General features: G+C 34.5%; 2 protein-coding genes across 3 annotated transcripts in view; one reads left to right on the forward strand and one right to left on the reverse strand.

Annotated features, from left to right (window-relative positions):
• Nucleotides 1-575: 575 nt before the first annotated feature.
• LOC139987824 (uncharacterized) overlaps nt 576-27,899 on the reverse strand; it is a 94,589-nt gene continuing 67,265 nt past the window's right edge. Inside the window, exons 1-4 of one of the 2 annotated variants that reach the window (XM_072004540.1) lie at nt 15,808-15,886; nt 12,927-13,081; nt 10,007-10,366; nt 576-6,512 (exon numbers count right to left, since the gene is read on the reverse strand). In XM_072004540.1, coding sequence (XP_071860641.1) covers nt 6,382-6,512; nt 10,007-10,366; nt 12,927-12,972 — 537 coding nt within the window. In that variant the 5' untranslated portion in view covers nt 12,973-13,081; nt 15,808-15,886 and the 3' untranslated portion in view covers nt 576-6,381. Of the gene's footprint in view, nt 6,513-10,006; nt 10,367-12,926; nt 13,082-15,807; nt 15,887-27,899 lie in introns of those variants that run through there. The other variant, XM_072004539.1, reaches the window with a different exon arrangement.
• Nucleotides 14,172-27,800, forward strand: LOC139987823 (uncharacterized). Its single transcript, XM_072004538.1, has 7 exons — nt 14,172-14,447; nt 15,837-16,051; nt 19,364-23,229; nt 24,170-24,234; nt 25,046-25,865; nt 26,546-26,663; nt 27,509-27,800. The coding sequence occupies exons 1-7, from the start codon at nt 14,365-14,367 to the stop codon at nt 27,700-27,702; spliced, it is 5,361 nt and encodes a 1,786-aa protein (XP_071860639.1). The 5' UTR covers nt 14,172-14,364; the 3' UTR covers nt 27,703-27,800.

Raw genomic sequence — 27,899 nt, forward strand, 5'->3', positions numbered from 1 at the left:
CGTAATATCATAGAGGACTTCTGTGATCTCCGCTATTCCTATAGCTGTACCTACTCTAAAGAGACGAGAAAACGACTTAAAGGAGAAGCAAGAGAGAGAGAGATGGAAAAAAAGCCCCCTCTTCCAGGAAATATTTTTTGCATTTCATTTATGGTCAGCCATCCGACATTAAATCAGTCGACCGATAACAAAGTCGGCTAACGTGCAGAAATTTTCCTACCTGAAGTTAACACGAAAAAGACACGATAAAGCGTCGACCAGCAACTGAACTATAATAATAATAGTAATAATGAAACAATTTAACCAAACTCCAAAGAATTGAAATAAAGGAAAAGCTTTACGAAAACCAATAAAAAACTACCCTGAAAGAATGAAGGTAAAAAGAAATATTTTACATATAAATAAAATTTCGCAGAAATTTAACATGACAACAAACTTAAGATTATTTAATTGATCATAGTGAAAGTATCGTAAAAGGAGCCTCGAAATTTAACCAAAAGCTAAGTAATTTAAATAACACACTATACAATGAGACAACTTCAAATTAGAAAATCATTTTCTAAACATTTAAATGCAATAATGGTAGTAATTTAATGTTTAAATAGAATTTTCAACAAATTAAAAACAACGATAAATTTAACGTTATTTAATTGGTTATAGAGGAAGTATGTAGTTGAAAACGAGCTTGAAAACGGTACAACCCCATAAATCTGGTCGATCGAACGAGCAGTAGTGGCATGCGTGCACCAGGGTGGCGCAGGTGCATGAATATGTCACGATTAATTCGCCACCGCGTACATAATTCGAAGACACACGGTACTACCGCTGTGACACCGATCGAAGATTGAGTTTCAAACACGGGCCAGCGATATATGCACTGTGTGCGTAAATTTTGCCCGATCGGTCGCAAAGCACAAAGCACCTTCCAACAGCTTTCATTGCGAACGATATCCGAAAGCTTCGCGTTCCCTTCCACGGTTATTAAATTCTTGTCTGATGAAAATTAACGGAGACAGAATTAAACGTGCAGCTTCTACTCTGCGGTGAAATTGCGTTTTTCTTTTATATCGAAAATCGTTTCTTCTAACAATTTTCGACGATTAATTTTTGATGATTAATTCCTGACGATGGCGAACCTCACCACGACCTTTGAATTTTATGGAATATTTTTCTGAAATAATTGGATTCTCGGTTTTCAATTTTATAACACCGATACATTTTAACATTCAACTAAAATTGATAATGGCACCTTTAATGATCGCTCGTGATTTCAATAGAATGTTTTTGTTAAATAATTGGACTTCACGATCTCGATCCTGTATCATTGTCTTTGATTGTTTTAAACAATTTATAAAATAACTAATCGATGGTGAGTGTATTTTAATGATCGTAACGCTGCGTAATGATTAAACGCGGCGATCGCTTGTGGATTTGATAGAACATTTTTATGAAATTCGAGATCAAATCGTCGATTTTGTGGGACTATTTTCAGATATTTTAGAATGTTGAAGAAATTATTGAATAATAGTGAGTGTATATATTACTGTTTTTAATTTTGTAGTATTGTTTCCATAGTATTTAAAAAATTGAGAAAGTGTACGAATGATAATGAACGTAGTTTAGCGATTAAGATGATTATGGGAAATATGGCGATTATTTGTGAATAGTTGGGTTTTCGATAGTGCAGCATTGTTTTAGTATCCTTGTAGAAAATTGGCAAAATGGAAAATTTATAAAACGGCTTAAAAAGTAAAATAATTGTTCAATCATTAACATAACCGACAATCATTCATAATAATTGATGTGATTTCGTTTAGCTTCTTGAATTGAAACAGCTTGTTGAATATGACTGAAAAGGTAATAAACGTTTCCATAATTAAATATTATTAAACTATCTTACGCAGAGAATTTACATGGATACAAACTTGGTCTTTGTTTTATTTACGAAATGTGTGACAATTCATTATTAAAGTTTATATTATAATAAACAATTGTGTGAGATCGCGGAAATGCTCGAACGTTTACAATGAAGGATTACGATGAACAAAGTGTGCATAATTGGTACACAATACATACTGAAGATTTCCAAACGCTTAGAATCAAACAATTTTCCTAAATTTTGATTAATTTGATTATAATCAATTTTTTTTTACATTGAATTATATTGAGCATTATTTCTCCGAATTACTCATATCACGATCGTATCATACAAATATGTACATTGTTTTAAATTAATATTCCATTTCTCCCTCATCTTTATTTAATTAATATTATATATTTAATACAATTTTTCCTCCCGTATTTTCATACTTTGTATTTTACTCTCTCTAAACGATTAAATGGACAAGAAATTATCACCGATCTTGAACACTTGTACGAGTTTTCATACTATGGCTAGAAGATCGATCGATTCCATCCAAATTGATAGTTCAATTTCTTAGTATTTCATTAGCATCTTAATCTGTCTTTAGTTTGCACTTTCTAATCAACCGACGAGACGATGTTCTAAAATTACAAACATGATTGCCATTGTTCATGTATCCTCCTTCGCAAAATTAATTCTCGCCAATACTTTAAATCGACTTTCAAAATGATTACTTCAATTCACTCTTAACCAACAAAATAATGTCATCATAAAATTACTATACTACATTGATATTATAACGTATTATATACAAATTTATTACCCTCCTTCCTATAATTAATTAGCAAGAATATTGATTTTATTTTAAGAACATTGATATAAGTTACATCCCTGAATGATTGAATGACACAGAGATAATTAGAAATTAACATCAACATTCGACACAGCCTCTCGTAATCATAAAACGGTCAATACATCGGTTGACCATCCCAAAATTAGTATTTCGATTTAGCAAGTAAACAGCATCCCAAAATTTACCAGACATTAATATCGCTATGCACACGATTATTACCATCATTTCGAAACAGACGATCAAACACCAATAAAGTCCAATTGAGTGATCAATTGACTCGATTGCGGTTATTTATGCATCTATGAGCGATTGCATGGTGGAAAAATTTACAAAATACACGCAATGTATCCAGCTGTATAATACATACATATATATAAAATATACAGAAAAATATAATAAATTGCTGGCTATAATATTCGATAGGAGAAACGAGCTTCTATTTAATATTCAATGTATTTTCATTTTTCATCGTTGTATTTATAAAAGTATCGAATTGCATAAACGTTCGCAATTTAAACTGCGGGTTCTTATGCGATTACAGGAGACTTGAAGGTGAATAATTCACAAAATCCGCACAATATGCAAAAATATATAAAATATCCAAAGCACGATGCTCTCTATAATATTTCGTAAATAAAACAATTTTCCCCAGTTCCACTTTTCCAATCGTATTGATTCAAATATGAATGCATTGATATCCGCAGTCTGCTTATTACATTTCGATACAACTCGAGCATCTTGTTGTTCATTATAATCCGAGGAACGTTCGAGCACTCACGGGATCCAGTATACACCGAGACAGAATAGAAAAGGTTCGCCCCGTAATGCAGCTTTAAACGATAGTTTACTCTCGTGTGGGCCATTTCGTACAATTTGCGAGGAGGCTGGCAAAAATAAAGTTCGAAGGCCAGGACCCTGGTGCCCCTAAAGCCTCATATCGCGTGTTTCATCCGCCGCCATTAAGTTTGTCCAACGAAGTCGGTAAATTTTCACGGGCGGCGATTAAGACGAAGAAGTAAATCGCACTCGAACTATTCTGTTCTTCTGTTCTTCTCCTCCGTTAGTTCTGTCTCGATGGACCTAACCTGACGTCAATATCGAAACCCATTATCCAGGCTCCAAATGAAATTATTGACCCATTTTGGGAATTCAGCTAACTACGAGCCTCAAAGCGACCACTGCGCTGTCTACGAGCACGCGCCCTGTCCACACGTCACTAGGTCTACGCGAATTAGCCCGCCAATTCGCGAGAATCTATCTTGCATTCCAAGATTTGTGTATGATTATGGTCGAAAACCGTTGCGTTTATGTAACAAGAAGGTGTATGTCGGTGATTAGTAAGCTGATTGATGGTGATGATCGAACGTTAATGACGTTATGGGTATGATAAGATTTAGGTTGATCGATTCTATATCGGCTGAAGCTGAGAAATGGAGAATCGATGAAGAGTTCATACGTGAAACATATGAAAATGAAAGGTTCTCTTGTTTTTTAATAATGATGTTAATCTAGCTTCTTGTCTTATAGTTTAACGCATTCGCAGCTAGTAACATACATACGTTGATTTAGATATTTAAATAATTTTATCGACACAACTGTTACATTAGCATTTCCGTGTGTTTTAATAAAATAATTAACAGGAGTAAATGAATCCGTGAACAATCAGAACGATCATTGTTATTAAAATAAACAAATTTGTAATGAAGAAAAAAATGCTACCTTAAGGATGAGTATTTTAATAACAGCGAATGTGTTAATCGTGGCTGTGTCTTTTCTTTTGAAGCTGGGTATCGAAGAATACCTAATTTGTATTTGGTAACTCTTATTCTTCTATTCTATCAATTACAACGAAAATTAGAATTAAGCTTAGCTTTTATCCTGAGTATTTGTACTATTCGAATGATTACCTCCTCCAACGATATAAATGAGTATCCTAAAATAAGAATTCGAAAGAATTTCATATGGTTACAATATCTCGATGTATATGTGTCATGTTTTTTGGAATAAAAAATTATATCGCTTCGAAATAATCGGTTTTATGGACTTCCAATATGTCCAATAAGAAATATTTTCGGACCATCCTATTTGATACCCCATATTTCGACATACAGTCGTCGTTGAAATTCCTCCTCCTCCTTTGAAGAGAGAAAAAGGATCGATCAAAACTTCACCATCTTCCTTCAACTTCCCCAAAATTTACGTGACCACAACCACATCTTACCATACCCATAAAAAGCACATTAAACCACCCACACAAAGAAAACCCCTTACTACACCTCAAACTGCATAATCAGTTGTTCTTTCAAAAACCTCTATTCTAAGTTTCCACCACCTATATGCCTCAACCAACCATTGAACGAGCCCGCGAATTAGCCCGCTAATTCACGAGTATCCTTCGAACCGGAAGCTCGAATTCACGATGGAACTACGCCCGAATATTGTCGCGTCCCTATGACGACGATTAAGTGCTGATCGAGTTAACGAGCGAATTATAGCTCACAGACGAACAAAGTGGCTGTGTGCGTGATCTAATTCGAGCGTAATTCCACATGGTGAACTCTCCAATTTCGCTCAATTACTGTTTCCTTCCGGTTTATCCTTCAGCTTATGAAAACTTCGATAATTATTCAGAACAGGATGCACCTGATCGATCTCGATCATCTTGAAATATACTGTCCGAATGAACATTTACAGTAACCGTTTCCTATGCACATAACTGCCGGTCGGCTTTAACTTTCAAGATATAACTTACGTTTAATATACTATGTTTAATAGTATACACGCTCGTAGTATCTAAATACAGTTTAGCTTTGTTAACGAGATTGCTTATATTGATTACAATTTCGAGCAACTAAAAATAAGAGCAAAGCGTTAGAACCGAAAACAATTCAGTCCTGCGTTGAAATTATTTCGGAATCTCTCTATTAATTCAGTCCAATCTATAACTCAATGACGTATCACCTCTCTTACGTATATCAAAAAATGATTATCGTCGACACGTTAAGTTTAGATCGAGCTATATAAAGATGCCCATCTATGTCACAACGTAGCGTAATCCTAACTTGCAATCAACTGAAATCCATTGCGAGCGTCTCAGAAACTAAATCCAAGGGGCGTTACATACGCAGAAAAAGATTACTCACGATACGGACCTTGACGAGTTTCAATGTTATATTCCGAATAATTATCAAAAACTTCTCTTGTACGAAACGTCGACGTCCCCTAGAGAGCAATGACAAAACGAGAGAGAAACACAAAAAGAGTCGAGAAAAAAAGACGTCGACGCAATCGGTAATCCGTTTTAGGTTCATAGCACAGCCCTAACTGCACCCCACGGAGACATGTCGATATTTCGATGAACGTTTGGATTTACGGTCGAGTACCTTTATCGGTGGCGAAACCACGACATTATACGATATTACAGAACGGGGCGATATTCGATCGGCCGCACGCTACTCGTAATGGCGGCGAACCATGGTTTAATGGCAAAAGGTGTTTTCTTTTGTGCATAAGGTGACGTTGTTCATACGGGTGGAAGCATCGTGTGGTTGTCGTTGATGTCCAGCAACGGTCGTCGGTTCTGCTGGACCAAGTCCTGGAGAATCCTGTAGGAGGGCCCGCGTACTAGTTGTTATCGCCTGGATGAACGGAAGTCTGCACTAGGCTATGCCAGGGTCACCACGCCTTCCGGTTCCGGGGACCAACAGTTGTCCGACAGCCAACAGCCCACTACCACCGTCACGAAACCGATCAGCAGCGCTAAGAAGATGTACACTTCCGCCTTGCCTAAGGAATCTGCATCGGGACATCCAGTTTTCACGTTTCGTTTCGACTAGATCGATTTTTTATGAGAGCACACACACGCACACATGCAGCATGTTGAGAATAAACAGGAACGAAAAGCATGCATGGCGTGCCAGGCTCTTTGTGAGAAGGTGAACGATCGACGTGCAAAATGTGGTCACGTGAAAAATGCCAAGATATGACAGAGATGAATTACGGTCGAGGTTTTGAATGGTCACTCGAAGCTTCCGGATGATTTATCGACGATACACGTTGAAAGCGAATCTTACGTGGATCGAAGCGAACTGGCTGGAAGGCTTGACATTTTGCTCGATTGGAAGCTGTATCTTTCCGCGTGGCAATTTTTAATTACATTTTGTGGTTCGTTGATTATTCGGTCAAAATATTACATCATTTTTCGTATGATAGATTTCTGCAGGCTTTTCCTTTCTTTCGAATTACTGATTATTTCGAAAGTTATCGCAATTCTGATATATCTGAGCTTAGTGCTGTATGTCATTCGAAAATATATTGATGAATTGTGATCTGTTGATTGAACTAAAACATGGAAGAATATATTGTAAATATATTATTATTTTCATTTCGTGTACTTCGGAGAGCAAACATGAAAATGGAAAGCTGCAGCAGATACAGAATATGCTATACAGAAAGTGCATCAATTGAATATTGAAGTTCTATCTCATCCGTTATATTTTTCTGATTTATTTCCAACAGATCTTCACTATGAAATCCTGAATATTTCTTTACTCAGAGATGATTTAGCAAGCAAAAGGACATCGAAAATATCTTTAAACAATTTATTCTCCATGAAGGTAGTTTAAAAGTTGTGATAGATCAGCAAAAGTGTATTAAACATTCTAGAAACTATTTTAAATGAAAATGTTCAATTTTAATGAAGTTATAATCTTATAAAAAATAAACAGTCTAAAACTAACATAATTCATCTATCATAATTCATTTTTATCGATCGCTAGAAAGGAGCAACATATAAGTAGGCAAATAAACCTTCGTTCATGAAAACGATGAAAAATTGAGAAACTTTGCTCCGAATATAAACTGACTATAATATCTACGATATAATATCCAGAAAAGTGAAAAGTGGTTTCCTATGTCATAAAGGACGCGAATTCCGAAATTGTGGACAGTCAATAAAACAACTTCTCGACGCTCTTTTTCACTCGAGAAAGCAAATAAAACAAATTGATATACAGCAGGGACAAAATATTATTTACACAGTATCCTTTCTGAAATTAAACAACAGGCTATTTTTTATTGCCTAGAAATATTTTAACAGAGCCGCGAGAAATTGGCAAAATAAATCCATCGATAGAACAAAGTTAAAATGGAGACTAAACCATTAAACGTTTATTTCGAAAAATGAATATCTATAAATTTCCTTTCAATCTATCGAATGTAAAATATCAATTCGTTTTATAGGCGATTTGTAGATGTAAAAATATACCGAATATGGTTTTCGGCGTTCTAGTAAAGAAATTTTTATCAAAAACTGTTCACCGTGTTCTAAAAATCTATCTAAATCACAGAAGTTTTATATAGAGATGAAAAAAATTGCAATATGGAGAGGAATTACAGAAAAATTATAGAGGAAGATAACAAACTGACGATTGACCATATAATATTTTTCTTGAATTTCATGTCCAACTTTTGATTAAAAAACAACAAAGCTTAGGAATCGACTTAACGAAGAAACAAATCAAAGATAACAGAGAGCATACATAAGAAACAGCTTGGAAAGTGTACTTTCCACCAGTTTAAAACTGAAAACTAAATTCACTGTGTCTATTCAGGTTCTCCACGCTCTCGTCGCGGTTGTTTCGTGTCTATCGCGAAGAAAAGTAAAATTTTAACGTGTAATGAAATATCGTATTCGCCTGTGTAACTGAAGATACATCGATCTACGAGGAAATCTGAAAGTTAAATCAGAACCTGAGGTTCGCAAACGAAAACACGCGTACTGTTCATTCGTTCCATGAATTTTTCACGTTCCCTGCTGTACCATCTTCAACGCACAGTAAAATCGACAGAGATTCGAAAAAAACGAATTTCACTTGCTGTAAGCCTTTTAACTTTCGTTTCAATTTTTATCAAAATAAATATTTGATAAATAAATACAGTCAAATCTAATTTATACGAACGAGCGAATGCTCAGTTTCAAATATACGAACTCGTATAGCGGATTCTTATCTATCTATAGTATTATGGACAGCTAATTCGAGCTTATCGGGTTATAAAGTCGAGAAGTTCTCGCGGTAATACGGTGAGAATTTGTTCGCGCTAATGAGCTACAAAGCTAACATGAACAGCGTGAAAGTTATACGTAGACATTCAGTAACGTGATCAGTACAAGTTTATGGACGACAATTACAGTTTGATGAACATTTATAGACTGTGTACCGTATGTTTTATAAATGTGGGAAGATGCGCAATAAATCATAAATATGTGAAATGAAATAGGAAATCATTTTCTCGTGGAAATGTGGAAGTTTAAATGATACATGTTTCGTAATTAATATATTCGATATAACAATATATGCATTTGTAAATAGAGATCACTCTGGTGGAATAAAACGCAATATACGAAATGAAATTCATTGAATTACTAAGTTATTTTATATTTGGAATAAATAAATATTTTATATTTTATATTAATGCTACAAGTTGTTTTAATTATCTACACATATTCAGGATCATCAGTATGGGAAAAATCGTGTAGGATCTAAAGCAATAATAAAGTAATTGCTCAGGATTTAGCATAAGTTACTAAAGATGTTCTTGACTAATCACAATAAAGATATGCCATATTAGCAGCAAAAAAAAAAAAAAAATGGTTCATATGCAAAATGCTGTTTCTTGCATTCTAACATGTACACATTTGTTTAAAGAACATTTTACTATCAGATTTCCCTAATGTAGCTAGAACTTATGCATGCATAGTGAAACATTCCAGATTTCTGCAACGTTAAGATCACATCTCAACGACAATGCAAGGTGAGCTAATAAAAAGTGCTCTCAAATTTTAACATTTCCTGCTGAATACATCATATAGGACAGACAAGAGAAAGAACAAGAATGGAAAAAAGGCAAACGTCTGTACAGAATGACAAAATATTCCATATGAATATCGTTAAAAACCTACATAAAGTACTTCAAAGAATTCATTGGCCACAAAGAAAATTTGTCGAGACAAGGATTAGAAACTATTCAGTAAATAAGGCAAACTCACGCAAAGAAACAGTGCATAAAAAATACCAACCCTACAAAAACACATCAACTTGATCTATCTAAAATTTCTCTACAAACTTTTCCAAATAAAACGTAAAAATAAAACATCAACTATATACGAACACCAACATTCAGCAATATATATTAATTGGAAAAGAAATACAAATGAGATGTTGCGCTAAGGCAACGCTGAATCTCGATTAAAACAAATGTAATGAGGTCATGCAGAACAGAAGGTTTACCTAGAGGTCCCTTCGACTTCCAGAGTCCCTTGATCAGCGTGGGGTCGCCGCGGCGCCAGTCGCGCCACCCTCGGCCCCGACGAGTCGGGCCTCCGGACCAACTTGGACCACCACCGGCGGCACCACCACCGGCCCCACCACCGGTACTTCCCCCGGTCACACCGAAACCAACAGCGCCGCTTCCAACGGCGGCGCCGGTGCCAGGTCCAGAGGCACTGCCGCCAGCGGCGCCAAAAATGCTGCTCGCGCCACTGCCAGCTGTGCCACCGCCGGGGCCCGGGGTGCTCGGCGAACCAGCCTGCGGCTGTCCATGGCCCCCCGCCGCGCCGCCACCGCCCTGTGGCAACGGCAGTCCCGCCGCTTTTTTTATCCAAAGCAGCGTGAAAAATCAACATACGCCGATCAAATTATTATTGTACACTTTTTGGGTTAGTATCTTTGGGATCGCCTTCGTATCGAGGGAGCAAGTTAAAAAGAGAGCTGTTGCGACGGTGTATACATCTGACGATTTTTACGATAGTTGGTGTTGGTTGATATTTGATTTGTTAATTGGCTATGAGATTTAATATGTAGTTTTATATGTAGGTAGTTTTGTATGATGCTGCGAAGGTACTTAACTCGTTGCTGTGAAAGTTAAATAATAATTTAATCTTTTTTGTTTGTTGAAAGAAACTGAGAAGATAATATGATTTTTAATTCAGCCTGCTACTGTTACTTTGAACGATTTTTATGAGTTTAGCCATTAATTGTCTTGAATTTAATAATTCAATTCAAACTAAGATACACTATTTTTATTATATATCAAGTTTATACAGTGACTACAAAAGGTATTTATACGCCATTGTGTTGAATATAATTGGATCCAAGTATATCAAAAATTGGTATCATTTAGTGGTACTTTCATGTAATCAATGGAATTTGATACTGTGAAGATGGAATGTAGTATCTGATAAAAGACACCTTCATTTATCTCCCACGTCCTTTTTTTCTTCTCACTAATCTTTATTTCTTGTCTACTCCTTCTTATCTATGATATTGAAATCTCTCAGAGTGAACATTAAGGCAGTGAACAGCTAACGTTCATTTAAGTAGCTTAAGGAATGATAAGACAAGTGATGAAGTTGAGAAGTTACTCTAGCTATTACTAGTGCATTTATAAACAATAGTATGTATATGTGTGTGCTTGAACTATTGATAAAGTCAATAATAATCGTTCTGGTGGTGAGATTTGGGATAAGTTTCTGAAACAATATGACACTTTGGAACTGTAAGCAACGTAAAGTGCAACTAACTAGTTAGTAAGAACCTGCTGAACTTTGAGAAGATCATTACGAGTACTACAGGGTAATGAGTACTCAAAGAGTATTTTGGACGTGGAACATTCAATATTTGTATATCTTTCTGATTCGATCGAAAAGAAAAATGGAATTGGTTAACAGTAATGTAACTTTCATGTACAATTAAATCGAAGAGATAAAAATGAGCAGAAAAGTATCACCATAAATGTTAATAAAAGATAATGTTATAAACAGAGTAAATAACTCGTAGAAGTGATTAGAAGTGATACAAGTGCTACACGTGAGAAATTTCATAGCTTTGAGCTTTTGTAAAGTATCCAAAAGATACAAATTCGATTAAAATATCATAAAAAATATATCCGACATATTTTTTCACTAAGTTGAAGACGCTTTACAAAGTCGTTAGGTGTACACACCGTAATGAGGTAAATCGGTGGGAGGAAAGTTGTTGGTAGATAGGATCGTGCTCCTTTAATCACTGCGAGGGCAGTTGATTTCGCTCCCAAGTAAATTTATTCGATAAAGAAAAGTTTCTTGCGAGCGTAACTTGGATTTTCATACAAAGAGATCGTTATGCCTCGTTTGCCATGCCGATAAGTATAATCGCCGAATAAATTTACCGGGTCTCTAGAATCTCTCAGTGCCAGTTTATTTGCATGCAGAACCGCTAAGAAGATAAGAAAAAAATCTATTTTGCAGTGTTATAGAAATGAAATTCATTTCACCCGGAACGTTCGCACGTTTGTCACTGAAATTTTTGACGGCACCGTTAATGCATACCTGTTGATGGTCACACAAAAACATTAATTTCATCATACCAAAATGTCGCAAAATATTGGAAGAAAAATAGATTTGCGTAATTTGGTATTCCTCTGTCAAAAATATACGCAATCGTATTTCAAGTACGGTATAATATACTTTTTCTCGAGTGAAAAATAAAATAACTCAACTGAAGCTTCACTGGTAAAAAAATTACTGCTATACAGTTTGCTTATATATGAATTACATTAAATAAACAAAATCTATTATTTAAAAATTAAAATTTATCGTCCTACATTCTAGTAACTTTTATATATAATTGTAAAAAATTCATCAAAGGTAAAAATTCAGACTAATTTAAAAGCAAATATATTGCTATACGGTTCAGTGGAACTTAAAATATGGAAAATTTAGATTCGTTTCAGTTTTCCGCTTTATCCGTGTTCATAATAAAATTTCTACGCTCGATGCACTCTGTAACAGTAATTCCTTTCCTGAACTTCCTTATCGCGTAGACGCAGCGTACAGGTAATTAATCCCAGAGGAACGAACTTCAACTGCTTTGGATCCGCCTTGACTGAATTAAATTTTTCAAAATAATAACTTTTCGTTTTAAAAAAGTTTAACATGGACCTCCCAGTTATTAAACGGTTATCAAATGTAGTCATTTGCAAGAATGTTTACCAATGTAAGAACGAACACCAATTATAACCTTTCCATTAATACCGAATTCAAATTTGGCACCAAAGACAATCGTTTGTTTCTTCCAAAAATAACATTTGCGTCGAAAATTGTGATACTTTCCCATTGCACGTTAATACATATATCGCAGAATATTCATATATTGTGTTGCCAAGACTTACCGCATAAGCAAAAGAGTAAAGTACTGGCAAGGAAGATCCACCCCATAACGTCATCAACAAGTCGTTTCTGCGAAGCTCATGTTACGCTGAATATCGTCTTTTCTGTCTGTTGGTTGAGCTTGATGATGCTGGGTTAATCATTTGTACGACAAACTCTGTAAAAGAAAGGTATTCAGTTTCGATTAATCATCCTGGCCGGGTTAAACGAGTGTTTAAAACGGAGACTGCAGGAGAAAAACAGGATGAGTTATATTTTTCTTATCTTATATAATGACAGCAATGTTTTAAAATTCTTATGTTATCAAAATTGTTCTTTTACCTAATTTTGAAGTTAAACATATATTTCTCCACGCTTTTCGTAATTTAAAAAATATAGCTTTGATAATATTAAAATATTGTTTGTTTTAACGGTTATATATTCGGCTCGAATTAGCAGATTATTTTCCATTTTTAGCTATTTTATATTAAAATATTCCTTTTTAATCATAAAATAAGACTAAAATCAAAAAGTCAACAAGAATCTACTTATCATGTTTTCTCCTGTGATTTTGTAACGATTATATTTGTTTGTAACGTAACAATGGCGTCCTTGGAAAAGCGAAATGTTAAATTAAACAAAGGTTATACTATCAGTAAATTATAAAGAAATACCTTTGGCGATGTGATTCGCCGAAACTGTATTCTCGACCAATTTCACAACACAGTTTCTGCAAAGATGTTTAATCAGCACGAATCAATTTAAATGGAAATATTATTCGAAAGGATTCGATTACGTTCCGCGGCAAACCCGTTCAATTATGCAACTTCTTATTGTATGGTTTCCCGCCTTTATCGAGTATCGAAATTTGATACAACAGCGCCCTCAGTCGTTAAAAAGTATATACAGAGAATGTATCGATAATCGCATTCTGAATGAAGAAATAATACAAATTTTTTATTTTTTATGAACTGAATGCGACTGTATGTACTTCATGATTTATACTTCATGATATTACTCATTAATTACACGATATAATTAAATATTTTAGACTCTAGCTACAATGAAGTTCTAACGAACTTAATATCCAAAGTAACTATATGCAAATCTTTCATTTATCAGAATACGAATACGAATTCAGTAGATTAATCATAAAGTATTCATAGCCTGAAAAATACGAATTAAATACATTAAATATATTAATTATATAATAAAAGATTTTTATTCTATATATCGATTAATTGATCACAGCGCCATCGCAAGCACGTGGTTAAATTCGAAATAAATCTTGGAGACCTGTTGACAATTTGATAGCACTAGCAGTCTGTGAGTGTTTGTAGCAATGGCAAGTTTGAATGAAAATGTTTTACGAGATCCCGCGTTTTTGATGTATTTAATTGAAATGAATTTAATCGAGTTGTGATAGATATTCGCGATGTGACATTCGTAACAAAGGAAAACATGATGAAACAAGTGTTCATTACTGCTGACAAACTAACAGAGGAGATTAGAAATATACAAAAATGTTTGCAATGCACAATTTGGTAAGTTTTTAATTGTCATATCAAAATCTATGAAGTAACTTAAAAATGAATAATTCATAAATTTGAAACGTATAATGTGTAATACATGTCAGATCAATGTTCATGTTAAAATTCAATTCATTTTTAGAAGATCTTTTATAGGTTATATATGTATAACTGTATTTTCAATGTTCCATGCTTCAAGTAACCTCAAATAAATAGAAGGAGATAAATATATTTGTTTCATTTCTTGACTTGACAAAGCATTTCTTTCAATTCCATTTGCACCATAAATATTGTTTTGTTAAAGACATATTGAGTTTAAATTATTACATGAAACCGTTGAATTTATCATTTAAATGGGCTTTAATAAATTCATGGCCATTATTAATCTTTTATCATGCTTATTTGTTATATTAATATAATAGTTTTGATTTTGTATCTATGTTGGAAGACTAATTAGTAATTAGACTGAATGAAAGCGACTTAATATACATTTAATGAAATAGTTATATTTTATTTCTATATTCCTTTGCACTATGTATGTAATTTTAAGATAGTTTGCTCACTTATGAAGGCTTACCTATTAGTGATTAAATTTTGTAATTTGTGATTCTAAATCACAATACAGTAATAATATTTAGTAATAATATTTGCGTACTATATACAAAAAGATAAAAGAATGCGGTATAATACAGACAAGAAGATTAAGACTACAATTAAGATTTCAACAAATGATATTTTATATAAAGTTAAGGACTAAAGTTCTTTAAATATTTGATCATACATTCTTCATATATTTTCTATACACTTAAAAGACTACTTAAAAAACTATTATTTAACTCTTTTACTAAAAAAGGCAATGTTCTTTGATTCCACGTGTTTTATGACGTTAGATCATTCTCCATAAAGAAATTATTGTATTAAAATATTATTGAAAAATTATATTATATTGTGCTTAATATTCTGTATATAGTATACAAGTATACGAGAATTATTTGTTCTTATTTTCCAATGACAGATCTTTTTATTAAGTTTTATTAAGTTCTAAATTTTATTTTCATAGTATCAAATTTTTGTGATCATACGAAAGTATTAGTAAATGATACAAAGTTTAATATACTTTGACCTAATTAATTAGTATGTAAATGCATACAATTGTGTGCAAATACATTTTGTAGCCTTCGTATATCAAACATTATATATACCCAATTTATTAAAATTTTTTTTTACTTCAGTGATTATTAGATATTTCATTTTGATTATGAATTGTTCAAAAATAAATATTTTTGTGAATTTAAAATATCCTAACATATATTGTTGTCTTTAACTAAATTTATTTAATTATTTATTCTATTTGAAATATTCAAAGCTTGCTTACATAATGGATTATGTGCCTTTCTGTTTCAGCTTGCATACCATATCTGAGCCAGTGAAAACCTCTTGTGGGCATCGATTCTGTCGCCAGTGCATTCAAACGCTATTGCAAAGTAAAAATGCTCTCTGCCCACTCTGCAACTACGCTATACAGCGTCGCAGCATTTCTAAGGACGAACACATGATATTATACATCGATGGATTACAGAAACTAATCGAAGCGGTGCAATCGGATTCAGGCATCTATAGTAAGTACTTTCGCCTTATCAAGGAGATAATAACAATATTCCGTAGAAGATGTCTGATGTTTTAATGTTAATTATTACAAGCATATAATAGTATAACAATATTCAAAATTTGATGAAAAAATATTTGAGCAAATTTATTGTAAATAATTTTTGATTGATGACATTGGAGAAGATATTTAGATGAAGACAAACTTATTTATAGTAGATGACTCATTTTATTTGACGTTCAAGTATACGCATTGGAAGAAGATGATAAAATGTTGAAGTATCTCCATAGGAGTGACACATTCGTATATTTTCTGAAAACGGAGAGAAATTTTATTTTTCGTGCTTTTCTGCAAAAAAACGAAAATCTATCTTTTATGAAGAATTCCTTTGTAATAATTAGTGACATAAATAATCGTATGTAAGATAATTCTATATGTAATTAATTATATAAATAATAGGCTCATATAATAATCACCTTATACACTATATACAATCCTAATTGATCCAATAATAATGCTGCAATAATATATTGCTATATTTGAGCGATAAATTCGAGAATTTCGTACATTACAATATATCTTACATGGATTTTTATGGTGTAATTTACTTCTCAACCGCCCATGCAATACATGATATAACACACAAGATCAAATATCTATTCATGAAAAAAATAAATATATTATCACGTACACAGTATTACACATAATATAATATGCAGAACTATTACCTTCTGTATGCAAAGTTCTATTATCATAAATGCAAATGAAATTTAACTATAGTTGTTCTCATAACACAACTCTTTAGAAGTATTTTCTTTTTTTTTTTTTTTTTGAAGATTTTGTATAATAATAATGATTTAAAACAGGGCCTATCTATAGCTAACTTATAATTTTTATGCTCAAAAAAGAAAAAAATTTCGGTATGAAAATTCAAATATAATATATACATCAATCGTTCTGTTAAATAGAAAACGGTAGAAAAAATTCGCGAGAAAGAAATATCGGGAAGACGATAAATTTCTCAACGCAGATCAATACGTTTAAATGGAACTAACGTTCCGCCGCGATAAACTTTTTTCCCTGCAGTCTTAAGTAAAACATGAAGTTTAAAGTACACGTGCTGGTACATGTGCCACAACATCATGTTCACTCGGGTTGCCTATCTGTTTCACCCGTAGTGTAGCCGAACGTTCTCAAAAATTTAGGTCCTAGTGTTCTTTGGTATAGCGATGCATCTCGATGGTATCCAAAACTTCAACGTTTTACGAGCACTCTGCGTTTACGTTCTGGTATACGATCGAACGTAGACAATTTGCTGAGTTTTGTAGCTTTCAAATTTTATTCATAATGTTCATCTTTTGTTACTTTTTTCTAGATTCTCATAATGCTTTATTACTCGCATGATTTATGTAGAACATGGACGATGATAGGAAAATGTTTTATTCAAGAATTGGCAATCGATTTTGTTTCGAACATGGACTTAATACAAAAATACTAGTTTTTGAACAGGGACGTTTTTGAAAATGATAGTTTTCTATTTTTTTTTTTTTGTTATTATCTTCTCATTTTATTACCCGTTTCTATTGAAACTATAAATAATAATCAATTTCTGTTAATAATAATGAAAAGCCAAATTTGTCACACCGATCAAATTCGGTTCTGAAAAGCTAAAGGATAACTCTGAACACGTTTTTAAAATCTTATTTCTGTAACAAAATTATGCTTTTATCGAAACAATTAAAGCGCTTGATTTAATTAATTGTCATTGATTCTAGATTAAACTTTTGATTAAATTCTTAATTTTATAAAGATATACGTACTAGCTGTTATTCGAGTAACTTTAATTTGAAAGTTACGCATATTTAATAAACAGAAAAAAGACAAAACAGCTCAGCATGCCCTGCTTCGCGAGACACAGGTCATAGGTCAATTTTCTAATATTCTTCGCTGTGACATGCTCTCAACTCTGACTTTTCTCAAATGCATTAACGTGCTTGCATTCTCTGCTACATGTACACACATGTACACGAGTTTCTGTAAAGCCAAACAAATCTCCTTGAATTTCACTATGAGTGGACTTTACAGGCTGGAAAGAGATTCTGAAGTGCATATATTTCAGTAAGTTACTAATATTCCTAGAATATTCCTAGAATATAATTTTACAAATAAATTGCAAGATTGTTTAGTTCCCTGAAAAATTCAGAATTTTAAATATTCATGCAAAATAATTTTCTTTTAAATGGCAAAATATTTTAATTTTCAGGCTTAATTTAATTAGGAAATTTACTTAAAATTAGTAAAATACAGAATAGCGTTAATATATCAGTCGCGATAATGAGGAAGATGATAAATGAAGAATGTTTGCACCGCAAGATAAATTTATTATACGTAGTAATTAAATTATATGTGCACAACAATCAACGGAACATGTGAAGGTTTCGAACGCCTGGACGTGTGACTTTCCGCACTTGATATTTACTATCAGAACAATTTTCTCTCTCTAAACAGATTGTCATTTCTACAAGCGTTTCAAAGATTCGAGTATTCAAAAGTACAAATTAATTTATTACAAATATTAAAATTTTAATTCCCTCCTTTAAATCTTTTTTCTCGAGTAATTGATCCAAAATGATCATAATTTGATTTAGGAAATTAAGAATGACAATAAAATGTATTACCTCTCTCTTTCTTTATTTTAATTATTTTGAATATCCCTCAGCATTGGAAAGTTAATTTCATAATAAAATTCTATGATCATTTTTACATTGAATTTAAGATTTATCAATAATTTAGAATAATTTATCCCTCTACTTGAGACTTCGGCAAAAGGAAGATTTAAACTTCGGTCTCTACTTCCAGTAAAAATTAATATTGCATTCAATTCTTGATGAAGATGAGGGACATTTCCCTATAAATTCTAATAAAAATTTTAAAGCATTCTGCTTCATACTTTCATCAACATTTAATCGTTCTACCTAGAACCTTAATGAAAATTTGAAACGTTCTTTAGGTTTTAGTGCAAATTTAAAACGTGTTGTCCTGATTAATTCTTCATTCTGGTTAAAGCTGGACGATACTTCGCTAAATGTTTTAATACAAATTTCAAACATTCTATATTAACAATATCTCGGAAAAGTTTTAAAATAGCGTACTTTACTACTTATTACAGCCCGTGAGCCAAGACCCTCTTACCGATAAATGTCAAGAAATTCTGTATCTCAAAATATTAACCACGGAAGCCTACATTTACGGTCCTAAATAGCCCAGGTGTTCCTCTAACATAAACTTTATCAAGACCGTGATAAATCCAAAATACCTTTTTCAGTACTTTCTCATTTATCGAGACCATGCAGCATACAACAAAGCGAATCGCCAGGTAATGCCGAATTCACTAGATGTGACACAAAGGAGTTGATCAAACCGAGCTGTTCTTACGTGGACACCAGTCTACAAAAGGAAGTTGTTTCCCAAAATTGTAGAGGTCGACCTCGAAAAAACCTGACATCACAGAAAAGCAGAACGAAATCTACGAAGGAGAAAAATGGCGCTATCACGAAATACATGCCGAAATGTGGTTTGTCTGGCATAGGACAGTTAGATAAGTCGAACTATTTTCTAGACGATAATCTGACACAGGGCAAAGTAACAAACTGGCTGGAGAATTTGACCAAGCAGGAAGTGTTAGACAGTCCTCGTAAAGCTGAAATCGTACAGTCTCCAACAAACAATTTTAACGACACGTTATTTATCTCAGTTTCTCAAAACGATCTACGGACCAGGATCGACAATTTTGACAAAGACGTTGACACGGGGATGAATGACGACGCTGTCAGACAAGTTCGAAGGACATCTTTGAGGAGCGAGAATAACGAAAGCAATTCGAACAATATGAGCGATCGCAGGACGTCTACAGAGACGAGGACTACGATTGCTTCATCAAAGTTGGACTTTGATACGATGAATCCGAGGCCGAGTGCGTCGAAGATGACGAGATCGTTTGATGACAGTAAGGAAAAGAACGAAGAGAAATTCATAGACGTTAACAGGACGTCACCCTGTGACATGTTGTCCAGCATGCAGAAGAATTGGTCCTCTGTAGAGAAGTTTGGCAAAGAGATGCGGACAAGAAAGAAGAAATTGAAATCCTTGAACGTGAGCATCGAGAACAAGGGAAAATCTCGGTCAGTAGATGAAGCTACGGCGAACTTGAACAAAGAGGAAAATGTGAAGTCGAAAGTTGTCAACGACATAGGTAATGGACGAACGAGGAAAAGAAAGGAACCGACGATGGCTGAAGACGTCGCGAATATCGCCGTGGACGAAAGATTCGACGAGGGGAAGAAAAGTCCGGCAAAAAGTGATTTCGTTCGCAAGAGAGACGCGTCGTCTCCGAGGGATAGAAAGGATAGATCGATGTCAGAGGAAGTTCAGTCGACCACTGAATCGACCTTTATCACGCTAGAAGAGGGCAAACAGGTGGACATTCGATATTTGAACACCTGTCAGATGCGCGAGATTATCGGCGTAACATACAAGGATTCACGAGCTGGCATTGAAACGGACCAAACGAATAATGGCAAGGAAACGCTCCCTACAAACAGACACGTCGATCTATTCGATACGCCTTTCCACGATCGAGATAAGATATTTTCCCAAATGACGCTGGTTAAATCAAACGGTAACCAAGGTGGACCGAATCTGCTTGATGAATCGCGTAATGAGAAAAATTGTTCTCCGACACCAACGGAAAAGATTACGATAATCGATGAAGCCGATTCTACTTCAAACTTACAAACTTCAACGCCCCATCGCAAAAGATTGTCTCTGAAGAGAAAAAGTACAGATTTTAAATTGAATAATTTTTCCAGTTCGATTGTTGATTCTCGTATTGGTCTGCAGGCTGTTAAACGAGACTTGAGATTCGAGATTGAGCGTGAAAGTGATCAGGCTGATAGAAACGTTGGCGCAGATAACAGGAGTCTGGAGGAAGCAGTTGGAACGCAGAAACGTCAAGCTTCTACAGATGATAAACTGGATGGTAAACGTGTCAGAAGCTTGACTGCCACTTCGACCGAGTTTACAAACAGGAGGCTGGAGAACAGTGGGTGCAATGTGTCCCTGGTCACGTTCAAGAAACTAGGGAAAACTTTCAAGTGTCGCAGAAAACGAATTCCTTTCTTGTATCTGGGAACAACCAGACGGAAAGCGATGGTGGGCGATTATCCTGGGTTCCATTTACAAAAACCGTGTAATCCGGTTGATATATTGGACATGCAGGATTATACAATTCAAGATGGCTTTGGTAACAATGCACTAATCACGTTGAACGATACACAGATAGTAGATGAGGACGAAGGCAAAGAAATAGAACCTGTCGCGACAGTAACTAATGCAACTGAAGCGGTCGTCCTCAATAATCAGATAGATCACCGTGAAGAAAATCCGCCTCAAGAAATTCAGGAGAAACCTGTTTCAGTTGTTGAGATCCCTGACAGTGTTGAAAATAAATCTCCAGATATAGACGTACTCTTGGTATCTCTGAGTGGAAATAAAAGACCATATCACTTACCATGTGACGAACAGTTTGTTAAATCAAATAATACATCGACCAAGGATACCGTAAAGATGATACCATCAGCACATGACTCCCAGTTACAGTTCCTCTCTTTAGAATCCCCCGCGTTCGACATTTCACAGACCCAGAAGCTGATCCACGAAACTGAACCCAATACAGAGACCAACAAAGTCTCTGTTTCTGGAGGTTTCTTACACAGATCAGATCAATCCTATTCTCCTCGTACGCCAATGAGAAAAAGGAAGAAATTTGGTAGTCAAAACAAGTTCTCTGATAAAATGAAAAGGAAGTCTAACTTCAGCGACGAGGACGACGTTTGCTCCAATCACAGTTTCTCGTCAGAGGTCACGTGCATTAGGAACGACGACAAAGTAGTCCCATTCTTCAATACCAGTTTAGACGAAAATTGTCAGTCCTCCGATCTTAGCAGCAAAGACACGGAAATCGTATCGGTAAACTCGAATATTGCAGCCGAGGAAACAGGAAACAAGAAGAAGGTGTTCAAGAGAATTTTGCCAATCGCCAGTTCAAGCACTGATTCCCCGGACATTGTCTCTCAAGGCGTTTCTCCGACGACCAAGCGGAAACGAGTCGTTTCTCCTGACGTTAGCGACGGAGAGTGGAACGCGATCGTGCACAACTGGGTCGACGAGAGGTGCGAAAAGAAAGGTAAGTTGGAGCAAACTCGCGATTCCTCTAATTTGATGAACGCGTCTCGCGCGGTTAGAGACAACGCTTCGCTGAAGTCTGGCTCGTCAGATCGTGACAAATCTGCCAACAAACTGTCTACGCTGCAGTATAGACAGCAATTAGACTTTGCTGGTAGATCCAGCGACGAGGGAACCAATTTCAATGGATCCAAGTGGAGGAAAAGTTTGGAGCCTAAGGATTCGTCGATTGCTGTCGAGGACTCGCCTGATTTTGGATTGACGATAGATCGAATTAAAAATATACGAAACAAAACAACGGAACTCATACAGGCGGATACTTACGACGATATCATAGCAAATACAGACTATGAGGAAGTCATTATAGAGGACGATAATGGAAGGAATAAAAAATCTAGAAGAGAATCGGTCGAGTGTTTGGAGATAGATAATTACGAGAGAAAATCTAAATCAGCAAAATCGTATGTTGAAAGTTCTTACTCGTCAAGTAAAGATGTTGTGTGCGTACATTCTAGTGGGTCTGATAAGGAGAATAGTAAGCAAATATCTGGTACATTGTGCGATAGTGACAATGAGAATGAAGAGAGACTGGCTCCAGTGTATGTTAATATGGTTAATAAGAGTTCAAGGAAGAACAGATTACAAGGAAGTTCACTCAAGTTATCCGGCAACGAATCGATGTGTATTTCAAATAAATCATTGGGACAGAGATCAATGACTTCTTCTCAGAAGCATCCAACGAATGCGAGCGTGAGCAATTCTACAGTTAAGGATATGTCCGAACATGATTCTTTGATGGACATTACGCAACATGATCTGATGATTAAGCAATTTGAGATGGATCTGTTTGAGAAAAATTATAAAAATTCTTACGTGCCTTTGGAAATGGAAAAGAAGATTCTGCAGACGCCGAAGTCTAACAAGAAGTGTTCAAACCCAGATGGAAAGGTTGGTCTCTTCATCTTTTATAAAAGATTCATATACGTACGGATTTATATTGATTTGTACGTGAACGGGACGTATATGAGTTTCGAAAATTGATGATTAACATAGAGTCATTAAAATTTTAGGTGAAAGTATAGAAAACGGTGATGTTAAAAGAGTTTCACATATTTTTCACAAAATTTGGAAAGTTCTAGTATCGGTAAAATTTTTATAATTTTTTTGAAATTATAAAAGAATATCAAATGATATATTTACTTGCAGGACAAATGAAAAATTTATAGTAATATTTAGTGCAATATTTCTAATTATTTGTAGTGCAATAGTATTATTTTAAAATATGATACGTCAGGTCTTCTATTAATCTAAATTATTTATTTTTCTTTAATTATAACGAGAAATCTAATAGAGGGAGTAGGAGTATATAGTCAGACGCTTCCTAATCTAATATTACTTTTAAAATTTGTGTGCATTTCAAAATAATTTTATTCAATTCGCAAATTATAATTATATACAAATTAAAAAAAGAGATTTAAGAAATATCCCAATAAACTACTGACCGTGAAGATCTATAAATGAAGATGAATGACGATGAATCTCTATGGAAGATTCCTATGAAGAAACTGAAAAGGCTAGTCTAAACTAATAAATTCTTCACAGAAAAATCTGAAAGTCGTCTAGAAAATTATGAAACTTCTCTTTGCGAAACTCGAATAACTCTTTTAACACCTCTTCAACCACCCGCCGCTTAATTATTCTCATTTAAAAAATAATTCGATAATTCGAAACAATCATTTTAGAAAGCTTCGTGCTTTAGTATTATTCACGGTGCTTAACTGATAACTTTTATCGTCCATCCGCTACTTAAAGATAAACAAGACCCTGCAGTCCGAAATACTCACTCTCTGCAGTCTGAAATACTCATTCTCTGCTTTGAAATATCCAGGGCGTCGAATACTCGGGTGAAGAAGACGACATTGTCGAGAACACTCCTAACACAAAGACGAAAAAGTAAGTAACACGAGTCTCTCGTAACGTCCATTCTTCTTTAAATTTTGAAAGGTACATCATACATTTCAATAACAGCATTACACGTTAACGTCATTTTTCTTACATCGTTCAAATTTTTTTTAATAAGTGTTATATTTATACAACAATTGCTAGTTGGAACGAAGATGAAGAACTTTCCATTGAAGCAATTCAATTTTATCTGTTTGTTTACTGAGATTAAAATGTGCGTAGAGTTTTACGTGTTTACTCCCTATGAATACATCATTCGTATTTTGCAATGATTCATAAAATAATTATTTGTTGGAACGAGGATCAAGAGACTTTCATCGAAGCTGCCTAATTTAGCCTCTTTAAAGCTATCTTCAAACATGCATGGTTAAAATTTAAACGGGCAATAAAGTCTCCTATCTCTAATAACGTTTTACGACTGATAATATTTTAATAATAATTTGTAATAATATTACAAATATAGTAAACAGAATAGCTTCGCGTGTAGAATAAAATACAAAATGTGTCGTTCACGTGAAATTACTTTTGCAATTAGAAACACAGCTTTCTCAGTTCTATGTGATTTAACATCGCGTACATTAACCAGAAACTTCTGTTCAAAAGCGAAGAAAATAAGAAGACATATCGTCCATTTTATTCGATTTTCACGAAGATTGCTTTTCATTTGGCATATTGCGCGCTATGAAAAGGCACACAGCACATGAATCCCTTAAACCCTTCTAAATCCTCAAATATCTGCTATCAAAAAATATTCTCCATATCAAATCGAGCAATTTTACGCAACCGGTATCACTTTCTTCAGTTTGGAAGCGATCAATTCGACGCAGAGGAGCGTGGTATCGTCGTTCTCAGTTTCGAAAACCTTGGCAACACCATTGCCTGCCAAAATTCTACAGTCGACGACCGGAAGATGCCTCACCAATATCAGCACTCCGAATTCCACGATCAACATTCCTCCTCTCTACCAGAGCACCCCGAAAATGCATCAGTCTACCAGCAATAACGCCACGAAGCTTGTTCCTTGCGCGAATGAATCCTCTAACAAGCAGACGAAGGATTCCATTCAGCGAAATATGAATCGAAGCGTTCAGGAAAACACTGTTCAACGTACAAATAACATCGAGGAAGATGTTCAAATTATAAATAATAGTCGGGATAATATGGTTAAAAGTACAAATAATGTTCGAGGCGTTGAGAAAAATATCGCTCAACGTGCACACTATACCAACAGACAGAGGTTCTGTTTTGTATGCAGCGGATTGACAATTCATGAAATCGATCTAGTGAAGAAGTTAACGCAAATGCTGGACGGTAGATACCTGACTCAGTTCGATAAGGATGTAACACACGTGATCGTGAAAGCTGACAAAAATAACGGAGCTAGCAAGACGTTGAAATACCTGCAGGGTATAGTCCATAGGAAATGGATCGTGAGTTATCAGTGGGTGGTGGATTCGGTAAAAGAGAGAAGATTAGTGAACGAAGAACCGTACGAGGTGGTGGATTCTAAGACTCTCGAAGAAGGCCCTCGAAAATCGCGGTGCAGGGAGAAGGGCTTATTCGAAGGATTCTGCTTTCTATGTATTGAACCGTACGTCAACGTTTCTATAGAACAGTATCAGGTGAGCATGTTTTTCAGAATATTCTTTTCATTTCGTCCTTTTATAGCGCGATGACGAATAAAGAATGTTACATTTGTATTTTTCTATAGAATCGTCTGTTGCGAACGAAACGTTTCAAGCGAAATTTAATCAGCGAAGATATCTTCAAAATTTCGACACGGTCTTTGTCTCCTTTTAGTGGGATATTTTCATAAAGAATAAGCATTCTATTGAAACACATTTTTATGTTTGTTTTAAATTTCTTCAATATGATCGTGATAATCGTGTCTCGGTGCTGGTGAAATTAAACGACGTTCCGTATAAAACGTATAATATATTCACAAATGGTGGGCGTTTGAATTGTTGCGTGAGCAACTGTGCCACGAAAGCTCACAAATTTTTCATATTCAAATTGCGGAAAGAATAGTAGAAAATAGAAAAGAAAGATATAACAAGGAAAATAAAGAAACTAAGGTAAAACTGTATTAAATTTGAAGCAGAGAGTATCGTTATGCGAGAATATTCCGCCTTTAAATCACGCTTATAAATTTTAAAGGTTTCGCGTATTATTACGGTTGAATAGTTCGCATCGAAACCCCAATTCAAGAAAGGCGTTTATTTATGTTCCTCCGGCCATCCAATCTTGCTATGCCGTTTCAAGTTGAATACACGCCAAGTTCTACTGATATTGTCTCTTTTAGGATTTGCTACGCGCTACGGGTGCCATCGTGGTCGACTCGTTACGCGCTCTAGCCGCTGAGAAGAATTTGATGAAGATCATTTTGATTCAGGCCGACCTTCATGAATTCCAAATTATTGGTAAGATTATCACATTTATCAAAATTAAAAGCGAGTAAACGTATGCCGAGTAAACGTATTCTCAATGGAATTAAATATTTTTAATTAAAAAGGTAAGAATATGCAAAAGGAATGATTTCAATGTAAAAATATTATAATTAATCGTTGTGAAATTATGTTGGAGACAACATTAAATTGATAATTGTTTTTATTAATCATTATTAGTGATGTATATGAATAGTTGTGTAAAAAATTAATCTCACGTCTTAAGATAATCTGATTATCTTATATATAAATCTTGGATATAATCTGATATACAAAATTGAGAATTATATCTGATTGATTATATCCAATGATTTTGTTCTTTTCTGTGAAATTAGTCAAAAGAAGAAAGATGTTTTTCCTGTATGATTAATCTACTTGAAATATTTAAATGTCAGATCAGTTTGTAAGTTCTTGATTCGTCGTTATTTTGCACAACTCTTTCTCCATTTTGCACAACTTTTTCTTCATTTCGTTGATGGTTTTTTCAACTTCATTGTCATAAAGGGATTTTTGGAAATCACTTTTTAACAAATGCAGGAAAATAATTAACTAACAAAAATGCTTTTCTAATTTTACAGTAACTTCAATGTTCTACGAAATATCTATATTTCATTTTTATCTACTAAAACAAGTTCCGATTGAAATAACCACTCGCAACAGCAAAATACCAACAACACACTAATAACATGCAAATTTTAGCTATCATCTCTCACAACGTACAACTTCCTGGGAAATATATCAACTGAACTAAAACTACCCTTCGCCACAAAACTGTCCCAACGTATTAACTATTTATTTTTCTTTTCTTTTACTTTTCGTAGAATGGTACAAACAGACTCGTGCTATAGCAATCGTCGACGAATGGATAGTCGAGTGTATCAGTCAGTACAAACTGATATCGTTCTATCCATATCTGCAGGAGTTGTCGCGACAGGACGTTCTCGCGCTTGGTTATCCGGAATATCTTGTCGAAGAAGAGACTGGCTGGGAGTCTGATAGTACGTGCGATTTGTAGACATGACATTCAACGTGGCTCCATTGCTTTTAGCATAATTTCATGTCGAGCATTACTCACTTCCGCTCATTTCCATGAATTTAAACCCCTTATCAATGCCACATCGTTTGAATAATTTGCGCATATTGTATCTATGATTTAGTTTAGAAAATTTGTATATTTTTTAGTTATTATATATATTTGAAGGAAATAGTCTA

Source organism: Bombus fervidus, chromosome 5 (assembly GCF_041682495.2).
Source record: "Bombus fervidus isolate BK054 chromosome 5, iyBomFerv1, whole genome shotgun sequence".
NCBI lineage: Eukaryota > Metazoa > Arthropoda > Insecta > Hymenoptera > Apidae > Bombus > Bombus fervidus.